This window comes from Hakea prostrata, chromosome 9, assembly GCF_041222555.1.
Source record: "Hakea prostrata isolate BN-2017 chromosome 9, UWA_Hpros_2, whole genome shotgun sequence".
NCBI lineage: Eukaryota > Viridiplantae > Streptophyta > Magnoliopsida > Proteales > Proteaceae > Hakea > Hakea prostrata.
Genome location: NC_142608.1, coordinates 14,695,243 through 14,720,483, shown reverse-complemented (window position 1 = coordinate 14,720,483; position 25,241 = coordinate 14,695,243). Strand labels below are relative to the sequence as shown.

At 36.5% G+C, this 25,241-nt stretch overlaps 1 protein-coding gene and 1 pseudogene across 2 annotated transcripts; both read right to left on the bottom strand.

Moving 5' to 3' along the window:
- Nucleotides 1-703: 703 nt before the first annotated feature.
- On the bottom strand, nt 704-2,363 carry LOC149004800 (transcription factor bHLH162-like). Its single transcript, XM_089169275.1, has 3 exons — nt 2,132-2,363; nt 1,680-2,000; nt 704-1,387 (listed from the first exon to the last, which is right to left on the bottom strand). The coding sequence occupies exons 1-3, from the start codon at nt 2,261-2,263 to the stop codon at nt 1,229-1,231; spliced, it is 612 nt and encodes a 203-aa protein (XP_089025401.1). The 5' UTR covers nt 2,264-2,363; the 3' UTR covers nt 704-1,228.
- Nucleotides 2,364-18,955: 16,592 nt separating this feature from the next.
- LOC149004799 (serine/threonine/tyrosine-protein kinase HT1-like) lies at nt 18,956-23,149 on the bottom strand (annotated as a pseudogene). The gene is made up of 4 exons (XR_016175650.1): nt 22,926-23,149; nt 21,575-22,730; nt 20,573-21,028; nt 18,956-19,483 (listed from the first exon to the last, which is right to left on the bottom strand). The product of XR_016175650.1 is annotated as a serine/threonine/tyrosine-protein kinase HT1-like (transcript).
- Nucleotides 23,150-25,241: the final 2,092 nt, after the last annotated feature.

Genomic DNA, 25,241 nt, shown 5'->3' with positions numbered 1-25,241 from the left:
GTAGCCTACCTATTATACATGGATGACCATAGGGTTATGGGTGCTTTCCAACAGTAAGTAGACACTTCGATGAGGATTGACATTTCCTTGTTTAGGTGAAGATATCAAACCAAGTTAGTTGGTGCCATAGGAATGATATCTGAACCTTGAACAATATGATTGCCTATATAACCTCATGCATTGGGCTAGAGAGTTTCCTTGACACTTTCCAGATCTCATACCAATGGTCGTGGTGAGAGAGTATGGCCCTATATCTCCAACTATGGTCCATGATTGGATTGTGTTCTCAAACCTCGGTTGTGACGCCCAGTCAGTTGTAGACGTTGGGATTTGTATGAGACTTCCAGAGAAGATTGGTGCTATGTCTTAATGTATATCTACCTTAGATAGAGACTAGCATGGTTAGATTCATCCCATGCGAAAATATTCTTTTTAGACTCTTATACAGACTATGAGGACACCGTCTTCCCAGAGTACCCGATACTGTCGAAGTCCTGCAATGCACTAGCGAGTGAGGAAATTAAGACCCATGGGGACATGTGTCCATGCATGAAGTGTCATACGGTGTTTGACTGTTTCAATCGCCTAGTGGCTTTCTTTCGGGATATACTAGAGTTTGAATGGGAAAACATAACTTTAGTTAAAGAAATTGAGGGTTTACCCTTTTAAGCATTTGATAATATTTTAAGACATCCATTGTTATAACAGTAAATTTAGATGTTTTAAGTCTGATAATATTTTGATATTTAAATCTTGGATAACTATAATAACTTATATTTAATACCTTTTAGATTGCCTGCTCCTTTGACTATGCTATTGTGTATTATGTGTTATGGGCTGACTGTGAACCTAGATTTTGTGGTTATGGATCACTATGCAAGTAAGTCTGATGCTAGCTGGGTGGGGTGTGACGGGTCTGATCTTGTGACTATGGATCTATATCCACTGCTATTCGGGTGAGTCCAATACCAGCTGGGTGGGGTGTGACACGTCCACAAGAAGGGATTTCCTTGATGGATTGTTAGTTGAGCTTTAACTGTAAATAGCTGCAACCATAAGTTATCAGATCAAAATTACAGAGAAGGAAAGAGAAGATCTAGCTAATAACTATACTCTTACATGGAAATCCGTTTGATGGCTTAGCTAGTCTCTCCAATCTATATTCTTCAAACCTTCAAGTACAATTTACCAATCTGGTCAGCTTGTTCTTCATTTCCAGCCCGTAATCTCAAAACAATGAATTTGAACTTAATACAGGGTAGATGGAAGATGAACATTGCTCAACAGTTGGGGCCACATGTTCAGAACGACCAAAGCATTCTTGGACCAGCTTTATTAGTCTGTTGGATATCCTGGCAGCTCCAGATCCAAGGGAAGCCTCTCCTACCTATACAAAAGAAATGAAGTCAAGAAGAAGTTAAGCAGGACAGTCAGGTCCTACTTTTTCTACATGGATATGAATGAAGCTTTCACATTTGATCTAGGCTTTTAAAACTTGACTACATCAGAGATGATCCCTTTGGTTAATGGGAAATTGAGATTCCTATGATCATGGGAAGTAGGTCTGAAGATTAAAGCTTGAAATTTCCAGAATGGTAATCCACTTCACCTCATAAAATATAAGACATGAAACAATTCTTGGCCCTTCGGATTCTCAAGATCCAAACTGCACCACTTACCTCGGAATGTATTATGTGTATATAGGTTTGGTTGACGACAGAAAACTTGGCACTGACAACCTCAGCTCCTTCTTCTTGAAGCAAACGAATAATCTGAGAGAACATAAACTGAGTATCGAACTCACTGACTAGAATCACCTCCAAAGCAGAACCCATATCATGAATCTCAATGTGGGGTGGTGTTCTTAAGTCTACCATCATTCCACTGCTCTCTATCTCCATTAAATGCTCTTTCTTCTTCTTCAGTCTTTCCAATTTATTCTCCAACACTTTTATGTAATTTGTAGCTTCTTCCAGTTGTTCTGGTAGTGCCGTTGCTTCCTAGAAACCCATCAAAGTTATTTAAGCTACTTGATATATACTACTGTAAAATTAAAATGAACTTTCTTGCAAGCAAGACCTACAGTTCTCAAACACACACACACACACTCTCACAGAGAAAGAGAGAGAACCTTAGATTTCTGGCTTGGGATGAGGGAATTGAGCTGGGTGTAAAGGTTCTTCATGTGATTCCTCCTGTTCTTCTCTACAGTCTTTCGATCGGATCTCTGAGACTGGGAAGCAAGCTGCTCATGGTGCTCCATATGGATGTAATTTCTCTTTTTCTCCTGTAGAGGGACAGCAAGCCATGAGAGGAAATATATAGAGGAACTATTGTTAGAAAGCTTTCAAACTCCTTGCCGCCCTCGCTGCCATCAGATTCGTGTCGGCCAGTGGGTGTGAACCCGCAATTTCTGGCAACAAATTTGGATCCCTGTAGAGAATTCTCAGCCATGTATACTGCATTTAAAGTGTTCACAAAGACTTACCTGACTTGATAATTAAAAATCCCATATTTCTACCCAAAAGAACATAAGATACCCAACAAATTGTAAAAAAGAAAAGTAACGGAGTAGGAATTTGCTGAAGTCTTAAATTTGACTTGACTAAGATAAATCTCCCTGGCAAAGAAAAGTTAAAAATTAAAGATACATAACGTGATTCACATGCCAATTTGGCTGATGAAGTTTTAAAGGAGTGTCAGGTTTTTTTATTAAAATCTACATTTTCTATATATTAAGTTTTAAAATTAGTTTTTGCATTTCTATCATTTCATTGTATTGTTTGTGTGCAACCCATGAGGTAAGGGTGGTAATGAGGCATCATGATTAAAGGAGGCCCTTTATGACCTTGGTTATGAGGCTCTTCATGACATTAGTCATGGGTCTTAAAAGGTCTTGTTCATGGTGATGAGGTGGGCTTACTTGAAGGGTGGAATTTACTCAAATTCTAACTCTTGACCTTTATTTCTCATTTCAATTTCATGACCATTCATGGCCATTATCATGAGTGGAGTTAAGGTCTTTGAATGGATTAAATCCAATTTATTCCAATGAAGTGAATATGAGAGTTACTTCTCCAAGTAGTGGAGAGGTTAGGTCAAGGGGGTTTATTCACATTAGTGGAGGAGGGACAAGCCCATTGATTCTCCATTAGTAGAGAATTGATTCTCCCTCTTGTGAGAAAGTGTGGTTTGGGTCTATATAAACACAACCCTTCCTTGCATGTTGTGTGTAATAGAGACACTCCTCACACTCACATTATTTGTTTTACAAAGTTCATTTATTTCTTTGAGTTGTCTAAGTGTTGTGCTCTAGCTTTTAGCTCCTTTAAGGGACTAGAAGAACTACCTCATCTTCTAGTTGGAGGTTGCTTTATCTTGGAGTGGTGGTGCGAAGAATTTTTGATAGTAGGGTGCATCAATTACCTTAAAGACAGCACTCAAGGTGTGACTCAACCTCATTGATCGGTGATTCGTTCGGTTGCAGCATCAAACTCTCCGGATTGGCTAAAGATCTTCATTTCTCAATTGTATTGCAATTTCATTTTTGTGTGTTTGAAGAATTTGTAATACAATTACCCCAACAAGGAATTTTCAGTTTTCACCATTTTGTTTTTTTGAGTACAATGCATAATGGTGCCAAAAGACTCAAAGAAAAGAAGCGAAGAATTCAGCTTGAACAGCCGGCTACATCTGCCTAGAAGCAGTTTTCACCACTTTACTACAACAAATTTTCAAAATATCCAAAAGAATGGGCATTCATTACAAGTTCTCACACAAATCTCACCCAAATATTATGTTAAAAGTTTTAGATGTGATTGTAAGTTGTAGAGAAAGTCATGCAAATATTTAATAATACTTAACATGCGTAAAAGAGTCGATTCACCGAGTCGAGTTCTTTTTTGGTAAGAAGTCAGAGACTTCATTTTCATTCATAGACTAGAAATTACAGACACACAAAAGAAAGGAAAAATACAAATGATAGATGCATGAAACACAATGTTTGGTTCGAACCAAGGAGCGGAAATTGACCAAACTGTCATACATGCAATAGACAGAGTCATCCAAACTAAGGGATGGGACAAGCCCAATAAACCCTTAGAGCTAGAGCTGTAACAAGCACAGCAACGGTTAAGCATAGTCGAGTTCTATTATATTATAAGAGCAACGTCTCCCAAGCCCTCAACCAACGATAGATTACTAATGAACTCCGCACTTTTGATATGACAGTATCGACCTTTTGATACATTTGAATTCTTAACGAAATATATTGAACGAACTTTACAAATTTGAATCGTGATTAAAGAAAATTAAACTACAAGCAAAAGATCTAGAGCTAAACCCAAGGAACAACTTATCATTGAGATTCGGTGAAATTCGGTGATATTTATCCAAATCTCGATGATATCGCCCCCCAGCGAATCGAAACCCTCCCTCAAAACGAGATTTGCAAGATATCACCGAATTCTCGGCGATATCTCGCCTGTTTATCGCCGAACTAGCAATATTTAACTATTTATCGCCGAAATATCAACGGCAATTGTCGAAAAATGGTCGAACTAACGAAAATCGGCTAAAATCACCGTCAAACAGAAAAATACTTCTCTTTTGATTTCGCCGTCACACATGTTGAGCTTGTTGTTGATCTGAAACTAAACTTTCCGCCTTTCCGGTGATGGCGAAAAACAACCTTTTGAAACTAAAAGTGACGAACATAAGAAGATGGAGAAGAAAATGAATTATTAAATTTATTTTGATATTTTTTGAGTTACGTTTTTGGCATTTGAACCACATGTCCACACACATGGCTCTTATATAACCATGGAGTTATTCGGAAAAAAAAAATCTAAACGAAAACATGAGTACAAATTTCATTGATGGACTTATCAAATATTATTTTACATTTTTTATAAATCTAATGCTTGATGTTTTGCAGAAATCAGTTATTAAAACTTTACTTTAACCTTGTGACGTTTTGCGAAACACTATACTCACATATATTTGTTTTGATAGCGAACTTGGAGAGAATCTCGGCGATATTTTGTCCTTTCTCCCCGTTCGCTGGATATGCTATCCAATGAACTGGGCGAAATTTCGTTCCTTGGCTAAATCTCATTGCCAAATCCACGTAATTTCTCAAATTTTCTCGTTTGACTTTTTATTTCAGCAACCACCAAGCTTTAGATGATGGAAATCAAACTTGTAATAGAAACTAATGGGGAGGCAAATTGCTTCAACTAAGCGCTATACATGCTTTGAACTGTTAAACGACGAAAAATGGACTGTTGGATTGAAATGTCAATCTTGACCGTTGAAAGCAAATGGGCGAAATTTAAATTCCGACCGAAATGCGCAATTGGTTTAAAGCAAGATCCAATGGGAAGACAAGGACCCCGTGACAAAATCATAAATGACGTAACGTGTATGACGAAATCAAAGGAACCAAAAGGTTTAGATTTGAAAATGACTTCCTAAAAGCAAAGCAGTTGTTGGCTTATCACCTAAAAAAAACAAAGCAGTTGTCCTTTTTTCTTTTTTTTTTTGGCCAAAACAAAAAAGCAGTGATTATATTAAATGAAAGAGTTTAGATCAAAGGATCTATACAAACGAGAGGAATCCACAATAAACAAAGTTGGTATACCCCACCAAGATCTGTCTAGAGATAATCTACAAGCACCCTTAGCAAGGAAATCAACAAAGCCATTGCCAATTCGAGGAATATAACTAAAAGAAACTCTAGGAAAGAAAGAACAACGCTTCAAAATATCTACTACTAAACTGAGACACATCCAATCTAAAGATGAGTGGAGACCCTGGAGAGCACTAACAACAGGTAAACAGTCTGAATGAATATGCAAATCAACCGCTCCTAAAGAGGAACCCAGAATAATGCCATCTCTAATTGTTTCAAGTTCAACTAAAGTTGCAGAAGCACTATGACCACATCTGCTTTGAGCTGCTACAAAACCACTATTATAGTCCCACATGATGCACCCTCTACCTCCTTTAAGTGAAGAACTATCCCATGATCCATCAACAAAAATTTGAAAGAGAGCAAGTTCTTCAGAAAAGGTATGACTAGGCCTTGGATGAGGATCCCCATGAGCCCCTTGATGATTCATAATGTGAGATTGTATATCTGCACATAAATAAGAAAAAGTAGTCATTGTATGAATTATAGAGGCATCAATCCCTCTAAAAAGTGTAGCATTCCTAGTATTCCATATACACCAAGCTAAGGCACTCCACATCTGATTCACCAGGGTTAAATTGTTACAACCATTGAACTTTATTTTGATAAAGTCCATCCAATCAAATAAATTTGTCCCTAAAAAATTAGATGTATTAATACGGAGGGGAGATAATCTCCAACACTCTTTTGCATGAAGACTAAAAACAAGGCATGACATACATTCTCCGAACCATGACCACAAATTAGACACAAAGGGGTAAGTAAAACATTTCTCAAGAAGAGGGAGTTCCCAATTGCAATAGCCTCATATGAGGATCGCCACAAAAATTGTTTAATCTTTGAAAGAGTAGGAATCTACCAAATAATTTTCCAATATATTGAAGAGGAGGAAGAAGAAGCAACATTACCTTGATAATCAGCCATAGCTAAGCATTGATAATAAGCAGACTTCACAGTGAACTTACCATCCTTTGTTTTGTCCTATATCCAAGAGTCTAGAGTATTAGGAGACAATAAAGGGATTGTTAAAATAGCTTGGACCTCACATGGAGAAAATAGAGATTGAAGTAAAGGTAATTTCCAATGGCAAGTGTCCCAATCAATAAGCTCTTGCACCCATATTGGACTATGTCCCAAAGGGGCGCTACTAATACCATGGAAAGGCAAAGAGGGAAGCCATGGGTCCTTAAAAATATGCACATTTGCACCATTTCCCACTTGCCTAATAATGCCATGTTTGAGAAGATCCCTCCCAGACAGAATACTTCTCCAGCCCCATGAACAATTATTTGGGACACGATATTCAAAAAATGGAATGTCTTTAATGTATTTTGCATGCATCACCTGGGCCCATAATGAGTTTGGATTGGTTAAAAGTCTCCAATTCTGCTTGGCAAGAAGAGCTTTATTGAAACAATGTACATCCCTGAACCCCAAGCCTCCATCTCTTTAGCTCTTGCACAAGGTTTCCCATTTTACCCAATGAATACCCCTCCCTTGATCATTTTTCCACAAAAATTGCCGGATCCTTTGATTCATTTGTTTGCAAATTTCATTGGGTATGAGAAAACACGACATAGCATAGACTGGAAGAGCAAATGCTACTGCTTTAATTAAAATCTCCTTCCCTACATGAGAAAGCAATTTCCCTTTCCACCCAGATAATTTAGAATCTAGACGCTTCAAAATAAAAGAGAAAGTCTGCACTTTAGATTTTCCAATAGATGAAGGAAGACCCAGATATGTTCCATGAGAATTGACCTCTTTAATAGCAATGGCAGAAACTATATCAGTCCGGAGGTCATGAGGGGTTCTGGTGCTAAATAGAATAGCAGACTTTTCACGATTGATGTGAAGGCCAGATACTTGTTCATAATCTTGCAACAAAACATTTATCTGTGATGCATTAGAAATAGATGTAGGGGAAAAGATCATGCTATTATCAGCAAAAAAGAGATGGTTAATTTATGGAGCAAAACGAGAGAACCCAAAACCCGGTAGTCGAAGGATATCAAGATTGGAACTGAGTCTTTGTGAAAAGGTCTCTTGGCAGAGGATAAAGATGTAAGGGCTTAAAGGACAACCTTGTCTAATCCCTCTTTGTGGCACAATAGGTTTGGACAAGGCACCATTGATTTTGATTTGATATTCAACAGTGGTGATGCACTACATAACCCATTGGACCCATTTAGAATCAAACCCTAAATGTCTCAAAGAATGTTCAATGTATGACCACTCTAATTTGTCATAGGCCTTGCAAAGATCCAGCTTAAGAGCCATATATCCAGATTTAGATTTGGATTTGCGCATAAAGTGTAAGTACTCATGAGCAACATATATATTATTAGAGATGGCACGACCTGGAACAAAGGCACTTTGAGTCTGACTAATAATGGACCTCAAAATGGGTTTTAATCGATTAGCCAAACATTTTGCTATGACTTTATATGGAGTAGTACATAAACTGATGGGTCTAAAGTGAAAGACATCCTGGGGGTGAGTTCTTTTAGGAATTAGGGAAATAATGGTTTTATTAAGACTGCGCAGCATAAAACCCCCATTAAAAAAGTGTTGCACAGCAAGGGTGAGATCATTGCCAATGATATCCCAGTGCCTTTGAAAGAACCTAGCAGGGAGCCCATCATATTCAGGGGCCTTGGTGCCCTTCATTTGAAACAAAGTTCTTTTAATCTCATCAGGAGAAAAAGGTGAGCAAAGAAGAGAGTTATCCGAAAGTTGTAATGCATGCAGGAGTGCTACTGAGAAACTAATGGGGAGGAATAGGTTGAGAAGTGGTGAAAAGGGAATTGAAGTGAGACCATATTGTAGAATTGATTTGAGAGTCTTCAGACAACCAGTTACCCAGATGGTCTTTAATTTTTGTGATGGAATTTTCCTGCCTCCTTTGTGCAGTGGAAGCATGAAAAAAACTTAGTATTTCTATCACCTTCTTGTAACCATTGGATTCTAGATCTCTGGCACCAAAATTTTTCTTCTGCTAATAATTGTTTCTCAATTTCTCTTTTCAACTTAATTTCTTCCTTAGCAGAACTCTCAGAAACAGATTTGGTCTGACACTCTTCCAACAATTGGGATAACCTAGAAAATTCCTTTGAGGCATTATGGAAAGTAGCTTTACTCCATGACCTTAAGGATTTTGTGCAATTCTTAATTTTTTGATGCAATCTGTATGCAGGGGAACCAAAGTTTGGTGAATTCCAACCAAAGGAGATTTGAGGATTAAGGTCAGGGTGATCTTCCCATTTGGTCTCCTAATGAAATTTCATAGGACGTTTATTTGCTGGGTGAATGGAGATTTCTAAGGGGGTATGGTCAGAACCCACCATGGCATGTCTATGGCCTTGAACACTCCCATAAAGATCAAGAAACTCAATATTTACAAAAGCTCTATCGAGGCATTCCTTTATCAAGTCCCTCCCCTGACGCTTATTTGACCAAGAAAACTTAGGCCTAGTACACTTAACCTCAAAGAGGTGGCAACTATCAATGGTCAGTCTAAATGCATCTAAGTGAAATTGGGGTCTAGGGGTCCCTCCCAATTTATCATCATTTGACAATAAATCATTAAAATCACCAAGAACAAGCCAAGGTGAACTTACAGAGGAACCCAACTGAGACAATTCATACCAGATCCTCTGTCGATGCTCAACCTGAGGGTGGCCATATACCAAGGTGATTCGAAACACTGCACCAGAGGATGAAATGATGATTTGCAAACCTACAATATTTGAGGAAGATGAAAGAATAGTAACTGAAATATTATCATTCCATAAGACACCAATACCACCTGACACACTAATGGGATTAACAGTGAAAAAATCATTAAACCTTAAAGTCCTTCCCACACGATGTATCACAGCATTGTCTTGTTTTGTCTCCATGAGAAAGACAATGCTAGGCCTCCCTTTATTGCATACAGTCCGCGAGATCTGTTGAGTTAGGGGTGGGCCAAGCCCCTGACAGTTCCAGGATAAAAGCTTCATGATCCCCTTGTTTTTCAATCAAGGTCAGCCTACCCCACCCCTAGGATTTGTTTTTCAATCAAGGTCATCATTGTTAAAACAAACACGAATCGCCTAGTGAATTGGGCTAGAACACAAAAGCTAAACCAAAGAGAAGCAATAATTTTCGAAACCTGCAAGATGCTGCAAGACCTCCCAAACCACTAATAATTTAAATTCCTAACACCACAAAATATTTAACCTACTACCCCTTATACAGACATTAACAAAAAAAAATAAACAAAAAAAACATTCACAGAATAACAACAGAGGCTAATAGCATAAGAATTGAACCAAGAACCTAGGAATTTAAAGAACAAATTCTACCCCTACCGAATCATCAAATCCAATCTATAAACAAAAACAGAATAAAAAACAAAAAAACAGAGCAAAAGATGCAAAACTGAGAAGCAATAAAAAATGATGAAGGGTAACATAGAGAAAACAGTTGTCGGCTTTTTAATAATTGAATCGGCTCACTTCATGTTGTAAATATGTTTAAAAGTTTACCTATTATTTTTATTTAAATATATATATTTTAATCATATCTTTTATTTATGATTTTTATAACAGAAATTTTAATCTCACATTGAGTAAAAAGTAACTAATTATCTCATTTATATATGGTAAAGACCTATATTATATATCTTTGGGGTTAAGGATCGAACCTTATGTGACGCCAACCAAACCTAAACCCAGACGTGACTCAACCATGATTATATATATATATATATATATATATATATATATATATATATATATATATATATATATATATATATATATATATATATATATAAAAAATAAATATATATATATATATATATATATATATATATACATTAATTAATATTAATAATTTTATATGACTTGGGACTTTGGTCATAGGCCTTGATCTTGAAAGCCCATTTTATCATGGGCTCTAATCCGAAAAGGTCATGGGTTATAGGCCTTATTCCGAAAGGCCATTTTGTCATGGGTTCTAATCCGAAAACCCACTGCTAGGTGAAAGTGTGGAAATGTCATTAGAGAGATACTTTTCCTTAGGGAGATTAATTGGATATGTAACTTCCTATAGGGAGTTGAGCTGAATAGGTACCCCCACAAAGAGAGGTAACCTTATCTTTTCACCCACAACCTTTGGGCTCTATATGAACTCATTTTTTTATATAAAATTTTCTCCACATCTTTCTCTTTCTCTCTCTCACTCCTTTTTATTCTGTTAAGCAATGAACATAACCTGATTACACCTTAAGTAACATTTCTAAGGTGCAACCTTAAAGGTTTGGGCTAACTGATTTTGGGGTGAAAACACATTTGGTACCCGTATTGCACAAATCGGTATATCTAAATACCTTAAAGAAAGTACCTCTGATATGTTTCAGCTCTAACATGATTACTACAACCTTTCAAGTGTTCGTGCACGTAACTCGAAATCTTAGATGCTTGTGCATCCAATTCGTTTAATATTCGATTCAACTTATCTGAGTCAGATGCCACACTAGAACCACATGTTTAGTAAACAAGTTTAAATTATTCCATGATACTTGAGGGATACATATCAATATATGATATAATCAATATGAAATTTGCTTTCTATTAGATTACACTAAAATACAATGGCCAAAACAATAAAATAAACAAAAGGAGATATGTCTCTTAAAATTACTTGACCAATGTGCTATTTGATATCAATACTTTAAACCTTAGGGCCATGCAAATCCAAGCTAGGCAAGACAAGTTGGGATCGGGACCACATTGAACCCAAATAAATGGCTCAAAACGAGTTCAGACCATTAAAGTCATTACACCTTATTTGCTCACATACGGAATTGGCTTATATTTTGTAGAATAGAAAGTCTTTTTTTGGTCAAATGTAGATTAGAAAGTTATGGACATATTTGCATGATAGGTATATTCTTCTTTGCTTACTTTTCAAATAGTGCAGTTGGTGCTCTAAACGGACACAAATACAAATAATTAGGGTTCATATTATTTATAATTCTCACTCCTGTAATTTCTTGTAATTCATATCTCACATTGTGACATGTGGTAATTAATAATTTAATGTTCTAAATTAAAACTTAATTAAAGATTGAATCTAATAAATCCCTAAAATTAAGCCTCAAGAAAATATGAGAGGCGAAATTGAGAGAAATTTAAAGAATTTAATGGATTTAATTTTTAATTGGGTTTTGATTGTAACTATTGGATTATTGACAACATGTCCCTAAATATGAATTACAAGGATTGGGAATTGTAGAGGATGTGAACCCTTTTGATTTTTTATTTACATCCCTTATGGTGAGTGTATTATGTGATTCCACATTTAAATCCACCTTTTCTATTAAAAAAAAATCCACCAAATCATGAATCTGATTTTTAATAATCATTTAGGGCCTGTTTGGTTACATGAGTCTGCAGATTTCAAATATCTAGAGATTTCAAATCTGTGGAATCATAATTTATAAAATTAAATGTTTGGTTTTGGAATGAAATCTATGGATTCATCCTAAAAAACTATTTGATCAACATGATTTTTGTGAATGTATAAATATATAGTTTTTTTGAAATCTCTAGATTTCACCCCTTGCCCATAAATCTACAGATTCACATTTTTAGTGTAAAAAGGTGAATTTCTAGATTTCATGAATCTAGAGATTTTTACAACCAAACAGGTATAATTCTCAGATTCATGAATCCAGAGATTTGAAATCTCTAGATATATGTAACCAAACAGGCCCTTAGTAACTTTTGTTAAAAGATCCGGATCAAAACAAGAGTGGTTTGAAATTAAATCAACAGTACTCTTGAAAAGAAAAAAAAAAAAAACAACACCTTGACTCATATAACCGTGTAGTTTCTAAGATGAATCAGCTCACAGGATCAGATTAATAACTAAACAGCTAATTTTAATGAACCAAAAACCTGTAAATTCTGTTTGCATTAATTTGAAATCAACTCAAGCATGGATGGAATTAAGTAATCAAATGCACTACAAGAAACTTGCAAAAAAAAACAGACAGCTGGTTTATCTGTACTAGAAAATCAGTTGTTAGATTACTCATTAGTCACTCGTTGAACAGAAGATGCATTCAAGAAAAGGAACCCAAAGCTACCCCAAATCTTTTGCAGATCCTGGTGGAGCTGTGTTGTTGATCCCCTTTCTCCAGATTGGTCCACCTTACCCTAGTGAGAGTTTTCTGTACTTGTCAAGCTATTTCATTATTATGTAGCCACACTGGAAAAAGAAAGAAATTGACCTGGACCCTAAAGGACCACTCATGAGTCCTGACCTTGTTGTGTGGTTCATCTATGCCTCCAACTGGCATTTATCTGTCAACTTTGAAAAAGGAAAAGTTGAAAGCTCAAGCATGTTTCATGTTTCATGAATGAGAACAGAGAACCAGCAATTCTACATAAATTCTTCTATCATTTACCAAGTCCTTGCCTGGGCAAATGCATCACTAAGGTTGGAAGAGAATTTGTGGGATACACAAGAAAGAGCCACGAGCCAATGAATAATGATTAAAGGGTGACTCGTCCACCTCCATTAAGCTATATTGAGTTGGTGAAACATGTGTTTCTTGTTCAACCAATCTCTCTTTTCTTGAAGAACATCACCTATCAATTGATGCCTTTCAAAAAGCATGTAACATGGAACATGTGAAGTCTATAAAAACGATTTTCACCAATACAGTGCGACGGAAATTTCGATCTCGACAGTCCTCCTCGCACGTGTTGTGCATTTAATGTGCAACATTCAAACCTGCCCCGCCCAAACGAGGGCGGTGGCCGCAACTCATCCACTAATTTTTCAACGTTGAACAATTTGGATCTCCATCACATTTCCTCGGCTTCATCCCCGATTTGGGTCCATAAGCAAAGAAAATTTGTCCTATGAAAACTCAGTCTCACTACAACATTCTTTAACAGGCACAAGATTAGAGCTTTGATTATGAGATCTTTCTGGTTTTGAAAGAAACAATTTTGTCTGGTTCAATTTCCTAGCTTTAAACAAATCAGAACCAAGAAAAAGTAATCTAAACATGACACTCAGATGTAGCATATCATGCTTGCCTTAACTTTTAAGGATCACTGAGGTAAGGTTTCTCAAATGCCACTTCTAAATTGAGCTGAATCTTTATAGAAAATGAACATTGGACGATGCACAAATCTGGTGTCACTGATTATCGACTGAACTGGTTGTCCCTCATATTGTGGAGGGATCTGGGGATCAATAAGTTGTTCAACCAGTCAAACTATCAGAAATATATTTCAGCATCTCTAGTAGTTGTCTGATCTGGTGTTACTTGGAAGTTGGAACACTAGTGCTACCCTTTGTTATAGCTCTTATATCAATTTGATGGAACCCTAGTAGTCAGCTTTATAGCTTGTTTAAGAATTCTCCAGGCAAAACCACAAGTAATAATGCTAAGAATGGAAGACATTCAAAATCAATAGATCAGCAACTCAACTGATCCCCCAATGTCTAGTCGAATAGGGTTAAGTTGTTTCAATCCCTCAGGATTTGGCAGTGATTAAACTGGTTGGATAGACTCAAAATCACAGGAAATTCCAAGAGAAAAAAAACTGAAATTAGTCCATGGTTGTGCTTGTCCAGCAGCTTAACCCCCCTAAATATCTACAGAGTCCCAGGGCTAGATTGCTAGAGTTGATCCTTAGTTGGAGGGCTATGACATGAAATAGAGAAATCACTGGGTACAGATGATAACAGTGACCAATGAGTAACTTCAACATGATTAAGTGTCACAGAACATCAACGGCTATCTTCGGGCAGCCCCAGAAGGTAATGGATAAACTGGGATAAGTTCATGTACTTAGTCGACAGAGCCGTTAGCAGATAGAGTCAAAAGGACAGAAGAAGACAAGAGAGAGTGATAATGTGACAGATCTTCAGACTCAAGCCTTGACTAGTATCACACCAGTGTCTTCTTAGCACCTCACAGACATTTCTGCGTCCCACAGATAACAGCTAAGAGCCAGTGTTGTTTGTCAAAACCATAGGCAATGTCTACCACTTCATGTTTTGACATGAAAAGATGCAGAACCTCCCTTGCATGGACTAGTATTCCTTTCAACTTAAGACCTCACAAAATTTTGAAACACCTACAAAACAAAAGCTAACATTCTAGAACTTGACAAGCAGAAACAAATGGTAAAATATTGAAACATTGGACCAAACTTGCTCCAAACTTGGAACTGAATGGACCAATCAGATATGTTTCAGGGCTTGGCATTTCTGTTGATGTCCACCTCCCATGTGATGAAATCTGGATCACTCTATAAAATTCAGAAGAAACTAAATTTTTCTCCAGTGGAAAAGACTTCTACAGATTGGAGACTGTATGTTTCAACTTTGACTGATAAACAGCAGGGAATTATGTATCTTCAACTGTTCACAAAATTAGATCAGTTCTGTTTCATTCCTTCTTTTTTTGTCTAACTGAGGTAGCACACAAGGATAGCAGGCAGAAATCACTGTTCACTTCATCTAGTTCCCTTCTAAATTAAAATGAGATATTGGATTGAAATTTCATTGGAAAAAAATAAATGAGATGGAAACAAGATAACAGACATTTGAAGACTATCCTTGCATGTTAAACCTCCCTATCCCCACCCCGGAAAAAGCCATACATGCAGATCTGGCTGCTCCTTCCCTTCACTTTCCCAGGGCGCCATTGTCCTATCTTAAACCAGAACAGCGAACAAAAATCAAGCCAAAAACAAATGAATAAACATGTGACTCAGAGGCAGTGGTGGCATTTTTGAAGGGCAAGGGAGATGAAAGGTGAAGGTTTGCTTTATGGGGAAATCTAGAAACAAGGTATTCCATAGCGGAGCAGTGTACAATAAAATAGCTTTAAGGAATGACATAGAGTGCCATAACAACATTTCATTAGATAGAGAGAAGCGTGATACCAAGGAAGCCAAGCAAGATCTGCATGGTACAGATTAAGATGATTTTTATCACATAATTTAGAATGGCAGATAACTTTCAAGAAAGCAGAGACAGCCACACAGAAATGAAGGACCGGCAAGTTGATCAAATTATCTATGCTTAGAGGCTGTCTCTAGCACTACAAACTTATTTTGTATATAACTTGTCTAATTTGAAATCATACACATTCTAAATTACAAGTACACGAGATGTTTCCTATAAAAAAACTCAAATGTTTTAGGAGATTTTTTTTAAAGCATAATAAAGTAAATTATGTTATGACAATGTGCATATGTTAGGCCATTTGGGGGTGGGGGGGGGGGGGGGGAACTGATTATCACTATGACTTATTTGTGTACGACTAATTTTATTTGGTATCATAAAAATTTTAAATTAAAGGTACATTCTTACCACTCAAAAACTAATATTAAAGGTACAAGAGACGTTTTGTTTAAAAAAAACAAAAGAAAGAACAGAAAAATAAAGGAATAAAAAAAGCACACCAAATGCACACAAGCCTTGGTGTTGCAGGTTTCAGTACGGGAACTGCCTCTCTGCAAAATGCTGGGGTAAGGCTGCATAAATTACGACCATCCATAGACACCACACAAAACGTGAGATGTTTCCTAATGAATTTATATTGCCAAAATATTATATGTATTTAAGATAAAGGCAAATTAGTTTTTTACTCCCTATGCTTTGCCCCAGTCCCCCCACAAACCAAGCTATTACTTGATCACCTCCAGAATCTAAAGGTGTTCTGTGCAAAAGATGAAATATTTCTTTCACCGTTTTCTTAATTTCTTTGAAAAGATTTTGCATTGTGTGGGTGGCTGGAATCCCATTCCCAGCAGGCCCACCAACCAGCAAAACCTAGTGAATCATGGTCATCATTTTGGGAAATGCTATGACACCAAAGACCATAACTAAGACTATTCATTTCTAATTTGAATGACAAGAAGAATACAAAGAAGAAAAGAAAGGACACCAAAAATCAAAAGAGTGATGGATAGGAAACCAACAACAATCTGGATTGTCTTGCATAGAAATAACTACCTGCAAAATTTATAAGCTTTTGCAGAATTCTTCACTAAAGAGATGCGAAATGCCCAAAAACTGTGCATGTTCTTGGATGCGGATAGCATCTGTGGAGTATGTAGGATTGAGATTTCCAGTGTTGTGGCCACCAGATGGGTAAACATTAATTTAAAACTACCCAAATATTGATCAAAAGTTCTGCTTTACCCCTTATTTTCTTGTGGTCAGGAATCAGCTTTTGGGCTCTTGTTCTATGATTTAGATATTCAGACAGATCCTATTGTTTCTTCTACTTTGTTGGTGATCATTATTGAGTATTGCTTTTCAATGTGGAGATACTATTGTTCCATCTCAATCTTCCATCGGAACATCAGTAAAAACTATGTCAGATAGCAATCGTGATCAGGAGTAACAATAAGGCATGGCTCGAATGTAAGTTACTGAGAGAAAAATGATGCTTATCACAGAAGACTTTGAATGTGAAAGGCTGACCAAATTCTTAAAGCCTAGGTGCCGAGGGGCTGTTCAAGAGACTAGCATATCCATAAGTCACAGGAAAATGCAGGCAACGTGGAGGATACCAGGCCTCCTGTGAAGGAGAAGAGAAGAACGGCCAATTGCATGTAAAGTCTGAATCTTAAAATATGAAGTCAGCAAAGCTCCTATTTGTTCTTCCAAGCAAAAATAGTGCTTGGTTGGAAACAATGCACGGAATAATCAGTGGTGGGTGGTGGCTCTACTACATCTGCAACTCTAGATAAGAAGAAGAAAGGAGAAAAGACAGGGAAAGAGATCTTTAGTTAGTAAGGGTATATCTCAGACATCTCTGTCAGATCTTGCCGAAATATTGGTATATCTCAGGATCCTATATGAAAATAGGAAAGGAAACAAAAATATTATAAAATGGATAATCCTTGATGAAATAGGAAAATGAAACAAAAATAAGGGTTATAAAAAGGGGTGGAGTTTGACATTTATGGTAGTTTTATGCTTCCCATCCTAATCTGGCTTCTATTTCCACATATCAAATGCACCTCAATTCGGTTTTTCTGACCACCAAGTTGGCCTATGAGATCGAGTTCTCAAACCTAGAAAAACATTATAAAATGGATAATCCTTGATGAAATAGGAAAATGAAACAAAAATAAGGGTTATAAAAAGGGGTGGAGTTTGACATTTATGGTAGTTTTATGCTTCCCATCCTAATCTGGCTTCTATTTCCACATATCAAATGCACGGCACCCCAATTCGGTTTTTCTGACCACCAAGTTGGCCTATGAGATGGAGTTCTCAAACCTAGATCATGTCTTACATAAAAAAGAAAAGAAAAGAAAAAAGAAAAACAGTGGATCATGACAGCCACTACCTTTAAGGATATTTTTGGCATTTATAAATTATTTAACTTCGATGTCAACTTTTAATAGTGCTTAACTAACAGACTGGGTTTGTTAGTATAAGTAATGTTCAGGGGGTGTTTTAAGTAAGTACCTGATTTTGTGGGGTGAACAAGCATTTGGGGCAACATATAGGGAGTGAACAATTAATTTTCCCTAAAATTAATTCACAGCACATTGAGTGAACTAAAACACCTATACCCAGACTATCTGCAGTTTCTTCAACTATTTTCAACTCGTTACATATTCTGGACAGAAGTTTTTTCCGAATGACTTCAGTATTATCAATGTCAAGCAATATAAGTTTAAAACTTCATGCCTAATATATCTTATTGCTCAAAAGATGTTGCCTCAACATCAAATGGTACGTTTCTACAATTTTTTTTTATATTCAAACTAGAAATTATGCTTAGAATTCAAGGGCCTTGTTAAATGAATCCGGATTTAACATCCTGGACTATAACCCAGTTTTCTAGATCAGTTTCCAAAAACATTTAAGTTTCTACAATTTCTTTTTTATATCTCTCAAACTAGAAAATTATGCCACATTAGAATTTCTAACAGAACATGTTGGATTAGAAAAAGATCAAGGTGAGTAGCTGTAGTAGACCCTTAGGTCATGAACCAAATAGGTTAGTTAGGTAGCCCAACTCTATAATGGAATTAAACACTTTTCCTCAAAAGATACAATGACTAAACTAACCGATTTCTGCAAAGTAGAATCGAACTTAAATGCAAAAGCCCAGAATTTAAAAAAAATATTAAAAAATAAAAAAATAAAAAGAGGAAAAAGAGAGAGAGAGAATTAAAATCAACTTCCAGCAAGATGTCAGATCCTCCACCCATAAAAGATACAACTTTTAAAATCAAACTAGCATGTTTTGCATGTGTGACAATTCAAATCAACAAGCTGTATTCCAAACTGGAACATCAAAAAGCTTAGAACCCACAAATGACAATCCAATTCCCAAATGCCAAGAAGGCTATTTGCAGAGGAAGCATTGAGAAACAATAAAAATAAAAATAAACACTAAAGATAACATTTTAATTACATGGCTGTGACCTGGTGATACTACAAAAGCCAGGATACAAAAGGAACCGTTAAAAGAATTTAGGTTTAGGCAAAGGCAAACCATCAGGATGCACCGGACTAAGCTTTTGAATCCAATGAAGAAGCCCCTTTTTTATGATCTTTGCAAGTGGTGTCAGGAACCAAGTTAAGAGTACCATCACTAGTAAGTGAAGACTCAAATTGCTCCAATACCTTGACAATCTGCCAGAATTCAGGCCTCTTCTCTGATTGCGAAGCCCAACATTGCTCAATTAACGCTTGAAGCACCGGCAAACAGTTTGGTGGAATAATGGGTCTCAAGTTCTGAAATTCAATTTCGTTTTATTAGAATGTAATAGACAAAGTATCCTACAGTAAGATTTTGATATAAGATACGATAACTCAATCTTTGTTATCGAAATCAGAATTCATAAATCACATCACAAATAAAAATTAACCCATTCACTTGTTTTAATTAAAAGTTTAGTAGACTATTCTTTCGTTCTTTTATTAGACCTTTTGAGGTCTTGGTACAAAGAAATCAAGAAAACTATGTTCAACATATGTGGAATAGAAAGCTTAACTACCACCACCCCACACAAAAAAAGAAAAAGAAACATATGTGGAATAGAAACACTCGTGCCACATTCGTCATTCTAAATCACCCATCAAATTTGAGTTCTTGGTGGGTTACTGGAGCAACAAGAAGGGCACTTCTAAATAAGCACCACCTAAGACTAAAGCATCCACCCATCAAAAGAAAGTTTATATTTTGAACACTCTTTCCTCCTACAGCTTTGTTTTCCCCATGTGTAGAAGAAGAAAAGTCTTAACTAGATTTTTTAACAAATCTCAACATCCTAAATCCTTAACCCTACTTTACATACATATTATTCAGTTTTCTCCAATGTATCATTATTATCCCTAACATCATCCACCCCATCTAGAAATCTCATGATAATTTAAAAAAGTCGTGATATTTATAGCTGAAAATTTCATGCCAAAGTGGGAGGGATGAGAAGTTATGACATTTCACCTCAAAAATAAAAAGCAACAACATGCTTACTTGATGACAATAAATCATCAGAAATCTCTCTTTGTTTTCATATCAAATAAATGATTGAGATTGTCCAACAAAAAACTAATGTGTTTAGAGTACTCAAAACTAAAAATGGGGTTGTTATGGAGAGAGATTTGTCTAATGCAACATGAAAAACAAAGAATACGTGAAAATTTGTAATGCAACATGTGAGTAGTATATCTTTCTTTCTTTCTTTTTTCAATAAAAATGATTATAAAAACTAAATGCTAGGGAGTAGGACTAGAAAAAGGTAAAGAAATCAATGGAGGAAGTTCCACTTTTGCCAACAGAAGTTCTGTATATATTTAAAGGCAGGAAAATAAGCAACATACCTTATTCACAACAGCATAAGCTACTTGAGCAGGTATCATTCCCTCATAAGGAATCCTTCCAGCTACCATTTCCCACAGGATGAGTCCAAAACTGTAGACATCGACCTTTCGTCCATAGGCCTTCTGTTTGATCAACTCTGGTGCCATCCAGCGGAAAGTACCCTGGTCCTCCACCAAGGTATCACAGTATGCCTCCTCACATGCTATTCCAAAATCAGCGATCTTCACATGGAAATCTTCATCAAGAAGAATATTTTCTGGTTTGAGATCACGATGAATGACACCCTGTGAGTGAATGTATTCCATTCCTCGAGCAATCTCCAGAGCAACAGCTATCAGTTTTTGTAAGGGAAGAGACTTGTGCTCAAGTTTGTGTAAGAATGCCCTCAAAGATCCCCCTGAAATGTATTTGGTGATCACACAAAAGGCTGGTGGGTCTTTAAAAGCTGCTACCAACTGCATAAATAAGGCAAGTAAAATTTGATAAGCATGATTCTCCCATTTCAGTTGCACCAGGGAGAAGACCCAGAATTACTAAGTGAATACCCCCACCCCGAACAACAAATAAAAACAGACGCAGAATGTCAGCTGGATCGTGGAGCTTATTAAGTGCAAAAAACAAAGGGTCATTCAAAGATCCTTATCAGAACCCACTTTGTTCGGATAGAACTTCAAATAAAGCATAAGAACAGAACAACTAGTAATTCGAAAGAACAGCAACATCACTGAACTATACAAAACAAATAGGGCAAGGGCTGGCTGCAATGCATGATCATAAAGACACAAAAGGACCTGGGATATATTGCTGTTACAACATAATAATCCTGATCATAATTTTTTTTTTTCCTTCAAAAAAGAAAGTATTAGGATCCTTCGCCTTTGTAAAAGGTGAAAATAAGAAAGAAAGCTTACCAAAAAAAAAATAATAATAATAATAAGAAAGCAAAAAAAAAATTTAACAAACATATAAAACATAAACAAAGAAATGAGAGACTTCACTACCTTAATCACATTTGAGTGATGGAGATGAGACAGATGAGTAACTTCTCTAGTGAACTGCTTCTCCAGCCGAGCCGTTACGGCTCCATTTTCGTCGTCATCGGGAGGGCTAAGAATTTTCATTGCAACAGGTTCTTCCTTGTAGATTCCATGGTAAATTCGACTGTGAGCCCCTGTGGCGAATTTAAGCCCATAGAATAACTGAGACAAATCAACCTTGAATTCATCTGCAGCAGTTTCCACTGCCGTAACCCTTCCTCCACCATGATCGAAGTACTTGGTCCACGATGACTCCTTTCGGGTATTCGCTTTATCAGAATTCGAAGTTGACGATGATGTGGAATCAGATGCCCTAGGACGAGATTCTTTTGCGAAAATCTTTCCTGGAATCCTTCTATCAGGTTCTTTTCTTCGAGGGCCTGGAGTGGAGAATCTCTTCTGCGCTGATTGAGCTTCCTTAAATGCAGCCGAAATATTGCTTTCAGGCAGAGGAGATAAAGATCTGGTGGTCGGAGTACGACGCAACTGTGATGTATGCACAGAATCACGATTAAGCCCCAAATTTACCTGGGAACCACGATTGTCTTGGAAGGAATGCCTCGAGTTCAACTTGGGATTGCGATCCCTTTCCCTCTGAGGGTTTGTGTTTGACGTCAAATTCAGTCTGGAATCACGATCGTTTTGTTGAATAGTCGACCACCTCAATCTCGGATCCAGATCCCGATCAACGTGTACTGGAAGAGTCTTTAGTTTCGCTGAATCCAATCTATGATAAACCGTATGAGAAAACTTGGCCCTTCTCAACCATGAACTTGCTTCTTCATCCATGGCTTCCTTCTCCTCCCTTACTACGCAGAACTAGCAGAAAACCCTGTTGTTAATTCCTTGAAACCCATCAGAATACCAATCAACAGGTGTGAGAATTTGTAAGACCAGCTCCCAACTCCATCACAGACCGCATGCTTCCCTAGACATCACAGGAACCAGAAACGTTTCTGCAACAATACCTCTATTCACGGTCAAATCATTAAATACCCCCATTAAATTCAAGGTCTGGTCTCGTGATCAGACTCCTAGTTCCATCACGCATGCGAGAACCCTAATGCCATTGAACTAACAAGAAACCATTTTTACTTCCAATTCCATAAAAGTCAATGACCTGAATAATAATAAGAAATCAAGAATCAGTGATTATAAATATTATTTAAAAAATAGAAGAAGTGAATCACCAATCATTGCTCCAGAAGAACTAGCGTAGATTAGAAAAAGGAAAATGGATTAGAAAACATTTCAAGCCTCAAGAAACAATAAAAATCATCAGAATTGAAATAATAAAAGAATCTGAACTCTGCACCTCAACCGTATACAGTTCGTCTCTGATCCTCTTTTCTCTTCCATTAACATCTATGATCTCTTTCAACCACACGCTTCGACAGAAATCAAAATCAACCTTTCTGCAATCTGAGAGAGCGGCACATATACGAAATCTATACGAACAAGTTACGTAGTTTTGGTAAAATTTCTGATTTTTCTTGTTTGAGCTTCAAATCTAATCCGATCGAGCGATACGTAATAAGGATCTATGTGGCTTATTCTGAAAGGTTGGACGGCGCTTTTATGGGCTCCACATCTGGAAAGTCAGGAAAGACGAGCTCGAACAAGAATTTAGAATTTTACCAAAACAGAAAAACACAAGAATTTAAAATTAATTAAAGATAAAAAGAAAATTTTAAGGAAAAAAAAAAAAAAAAAGAATTGAACCGTCACAATCTCGGTGAGGTACGGATGGCCCTCCCCCAAAGCTCACCTAAATTAGGCTAATTCGTAATGCATCAACACGTGTGATCAAGAATTTAATACAACCTTTGAGGGTATTCCTAATACGGATAGGAGTCCAAATCACTTTTCCGTGGGGATCACGTACTGCTCTCAAGACGCTTTTTATACCACGAAGTTTCTAGTGAAAAAGTGTTGATGTGGTGGACCATTGAGGGTGGTGGTCTAGTGGTTTCAAGCTCACTCAAGTGGTTTGGTAAATCTCATGTTTTAGGTCAAATCCCTTCTGCTCTCATGTTTCTTGCATTAGACGGTTGTGTGCTCTTTGGTGGGTGCAAGTGCTACTAGCTTTTTGTGGACTATAATAAGCCTTTGGTGGGGCTCCACTGATAAGGCTAGTGTTTGCGTTGGTAGTGCACAGGGTTAATGCTTGTATAGGTCGCACTCGATAAAAAAAATTCGAACAATGCGTAGCGGGGGGCGCTAGGTCGCCGCTACTGCATCCCCTCTTTTTCCTCCAAAAAAAAAAATGTTAGTTGATGTGGAGGTGATCTTGACTCTCTGAATACTGCATTTTAGGAAAATGCCACGTGTTTGCCATGAAAGATCACGGCCATTGAATCTACTCGTTGTAATCTAAAAATCACTGAGAGAGTAGCAAACAAAGGTAATCCATCAAGTATTTGATAATCAGAGATAGAGAAAATGAAAAACAAGGATCAGTTTTGCAAATACAAGGATTCGGTTTCAACAAAAATAGAAAAGATGAAGACGAACTTGGATCACTGGATATAGAGACAATGAAGAGAAACTTGGCCATTGGTGATAAATAAAATGAAAAACCGAATGATCCCTAGCATCAAGGTTGAAGAAGCAATCAATGAAGATCTCTACTATAGTTCTTATGTATAGGATGCCAAATTTGATAAATACCCCTCTTAAAACTATTTTACTTAAACTCATATGACTAACTTTTGTTTTGGGAAAGAAAAATAAAGCAACAACAAAAGACCCCTTTGATAATTTACCAAGTGTTATGCTTTGAGAAACTCCAATAACAGTTCTTAGTTTCTTAGAAGTAGAAATACATTTTTAGGCATTTGATAAGACATGCTTCTAGAATTATAAAAATACCCATAGGCTTTTGATAAAATCTGTTTTTTTAAACAAATTTGGAAATAGCAATGTTTAGAATGCGAAATTCTGTAAATCCCTTTTATAATAGTACCACTTAAACCCAACCTGCACCTAATTTTCGAAAAATATTTCTTGAAGCATAGACTTTCATAAATTTCAACTTATGTTGGAAAAGTCACTAGAAATGAAATAGTTTATCAAATGGTCTTCGGTCAATTTAGTTTCTCGAAGCAAAAAACTTCTTTTTTTCGTTCGTTTGTGTGTGTGTGTTCACATTTGATAGAGAAACTTTCCATTGAAGAATACAGATTATGCTCATGTTTTTGTATATAATGTTAGTAGGAGTTCAGGTCCTCTACATATGGCCCCTCACACTTTTTCACCATATACAAGGTAAACTCGATATAAATCCCTTTTTAATATATTATACTATTATAAAAGCATGAATTGAAAAGACACGATCACAATTCTCTTTTCCAAAATACCCTTGCTTATTCAATTCATTTTTAGAATAATATAATATTAATTAGTAAAATTATATATCAAAGGACATGGTTACATTTCTCTTTCCCACAATCTTCCCTATTTAATTCATTAAATATTTTAAAAAAATGTCCAAAATTATAATTATAATTCATAAACACAATATTAATTAATAGAATAATATAATAATTATCATTAATTGAACATGAACTCAAATGATATAATTACATTTCTCTTTCCCACAATACACTTGTCTATTCAAATCATTAATTTT

Coding starts and splice junctions, on each gene's coding strand:
- LOC149004800 (XM_089169275.1), bottom strand. CDS start 2,263: ATGGAGCACCATGAGCAGCTTGCTTCCCAGTCTCAGAGATCCGATCGA. Junction 2,001..2,131: donor TCCCAAGCCAGAAATCTAAG/GTTCTCTCTCTT, acceptor ATGGGTTTCTAG/GAAGCAACGGCACTACCAGA. Junction 1,388..1,679: donor TACACATAATACATTCCGAG/GTAAGTGGTGCA, acceptor TCTTTTGTATAG/GTAGGAGAGGCTTCCCTTGG.